The sequence below is a fragment of the Protobothrops mucrosquamatus genome, unplaced genomic scaffold, assembly GCF_001527695.2.
Source record: "Protobothrops mucrosquamatus isolate PMUCROS unplaced genomic scaffold, P.Mucros_1.0 scaffold9562, whole genome shotgun sequence".
Taxonomy (NCBI): Eukaryota; Metazoa; Chordata; class Lepidosauria; order Squamata; family Viperidae; genus Protobothrops; species Protobothrops mucrosquamatus.
Genome location: NW_015395351.1, coordinates 131 through 2,276, shown reverse-complemented (window position 1 = coordinate 2,276; position 2,146 = coordinate 131). Strand labels below are relative to the sequence as shown.

General features: G+C 38.8%; 1 protein-coding gene across 1 annotated transcript; it reads left to right on the top strand.

The window, feature by feature from the left end:
- The first annotated feature begins 1,801 nt into the window (after positions 1 to 1,801).
- On the top strand, positions 1,802 to 1,933 carry LOC114923734 (small integral membrane protein 38-like). Its single transcript, XM_029287079.1, has one exon. It carries the CDS (start codon positions 1,802 to 1,804, stop codon positions 1,931 to 1,933), a length of 132 nt encoding a protein of 43 aa, XP_029142912.1.
- The last annotated feature ends 213 nt before the right edge of the window (positions 1,934 to 2,146 follow it).

The window sequence follows — 2,146 nt, the reverse complement described above, 5'->3', positions numbered from 1 at the left end:
TAATCATGTCTTCCAATTTCCTCTCTTGTCTATTAGCCTTGTTTTCTTTTCTGCTCCCTCCAGGCTGTTCTAATACACAATGCTGTTGTCCCCCCTCCCCTTCGCACCTCTCCTCTCTATGTTTATTGCCGTTTGTTAAGGCATTTAGCCTAATCACCGTTGCACTCCCCTTTCTTTGGTTTGATGTCCGTATGTCAATATACCCGGGGATCACATTTTTAAAGTAATTTCGTATATATATATATACACACATATATACACACACACACATACATGTGTGTGTGTGTGTGTGTATGTATGTGTGTGTAGTATGACTAGGACTAGATCAGCCACAATAAAATGATGACCTTCCATAAAAAAAATTCTTGGATTGGTTGGCTTTTTGTGTAATATCATTTAATTTTTAATTGTAGAAAAATGAGCTTAAACTCCAGGCATCCATAGACAGGATTTATTTATTTCAGCCATTTTTATGCAGGTTTCTCAAATGTTCATAATGATTATAACTTCCTGCATCCTCAGAAACACTGTTCAAGTCTTAATGAAATAATCATGCAGGTGACAATTTCCTTATCTCTTCTCGGATTTGGGGAATCTTGGCCACAAAGCTTCTCCCTCTAGCTGTTGTCTGCATTGATGAAATAGACATTTAGTCTGACTTGACCTAATTTGCTGGGATGTAGTCCTACCTCCTGACTTAGAAGCTCAGATTCACTCTGCTCTGCCTTGGTTTGAGGTCACTGCCCTCCTATCTCTGACTCTGAGACTAACTTCTCACAACTTCTCTTAACTCTTAGCTTACAGGGGATGTTTCAAAAAGAGCCATTGCCTGTGTCCTGCAGGGAATGAAGTCGCAGGAACAACCAAAATCAATCCTCTTTTAAGAATGTATTTTTTTAAAACACTTAACACAAATCTTTTCCCTCAAACTTGCTTTCACTTAATGTCCCCAAAAGATTTTCTCCTCAAGAGAAAGTGAACAATTTTCTTTCCAAGATTTTAGGTTGACATAAGTGTATGTACGTGTGTGCATCTGTGTTTGTGCGTCTGTGTGTGTTCTTGCATGGGGCAGCGTGCTAATTGTTGACCAATGCATTTTGGGAAGTATCTGTGCTCTGATTTTCTTTCCCTTTCTTCTCCCTCCCTCCTTCCTTTTCAATTTGTCTAGGAAAGGGGGAAAAAAAGCGAGCCTTCCAGTGTTGTTTCCTGCAAAGACCATTCTTATGAGTCCATTGGACAGCGTGTGTGTGGGGGGGACTCATAGCTAATTGGCTAAAGAAAGGCTCTGATTGTCTGGAGGGGGCTCGAAAGTGCCGCATGCGCTTTTGAAAAGGAAGAGGGAGAAAGTGCCTGGTTTCGCTAAGCAGCTGCTGTTGGAGATGTTTGGAGATTACATCAGCACTGGAAGAAAAAAGAACTGGAAAAAAAAATTTCCAACTTCAGAGAGAGAGAGAGCGAACGAGTGTTTATGGAGCCCCCCCCATTTTTCCCCTTCCAAAGATCTTCTGACAATACTGTTATTGTCAATATAAGAGTTCTTAATTCTGTATGAATAGTGCATGGGGCCCCTTGATTAAATAGTGTGTTACATGTTCCAAATCTGTCAGCTGCACTCTTCTCTCACATGCTAGTGAGATCACTTGGAACGGAACCTTATAGGAACAGCTCCATTTGTCATACATCACCAAGTGGGGCAACATTATATAATTAGATCATCAGAAATAGTGATAGTGTTTTTTTTTAAAAGGTACAGTATATCATCCATCCCCAACCCCAGTGGCTTCTTCATTCTGGCTTCAGTATGGAATCAGGCCTTTTGATGACTGTGCTGATTTTGATTATATTAATGCGATTTATTTTATGGTCCTGCTTCAATGTTTATTTGGATTACAAACTGACACAAAGATTTCCTAAAAAAAGGAAGGACTCCTGAAAGGGTTTATATGCATTTTCAATGATCCAGTGACACCTTTTTGAATGATGTCGTAGAAGAAGATGAATTTTTATTTTTAAAATGGGTGATTTAACGTTCTCATTTTTTGTTTCAGTAGGATCAAATGCATGTGGCATTTTTTTTAAAGAGTTCTAGCCTTTAATGAGACACAAATTGCAAATTAGTTAAATTAAATGATATTCCTTGTAAAAT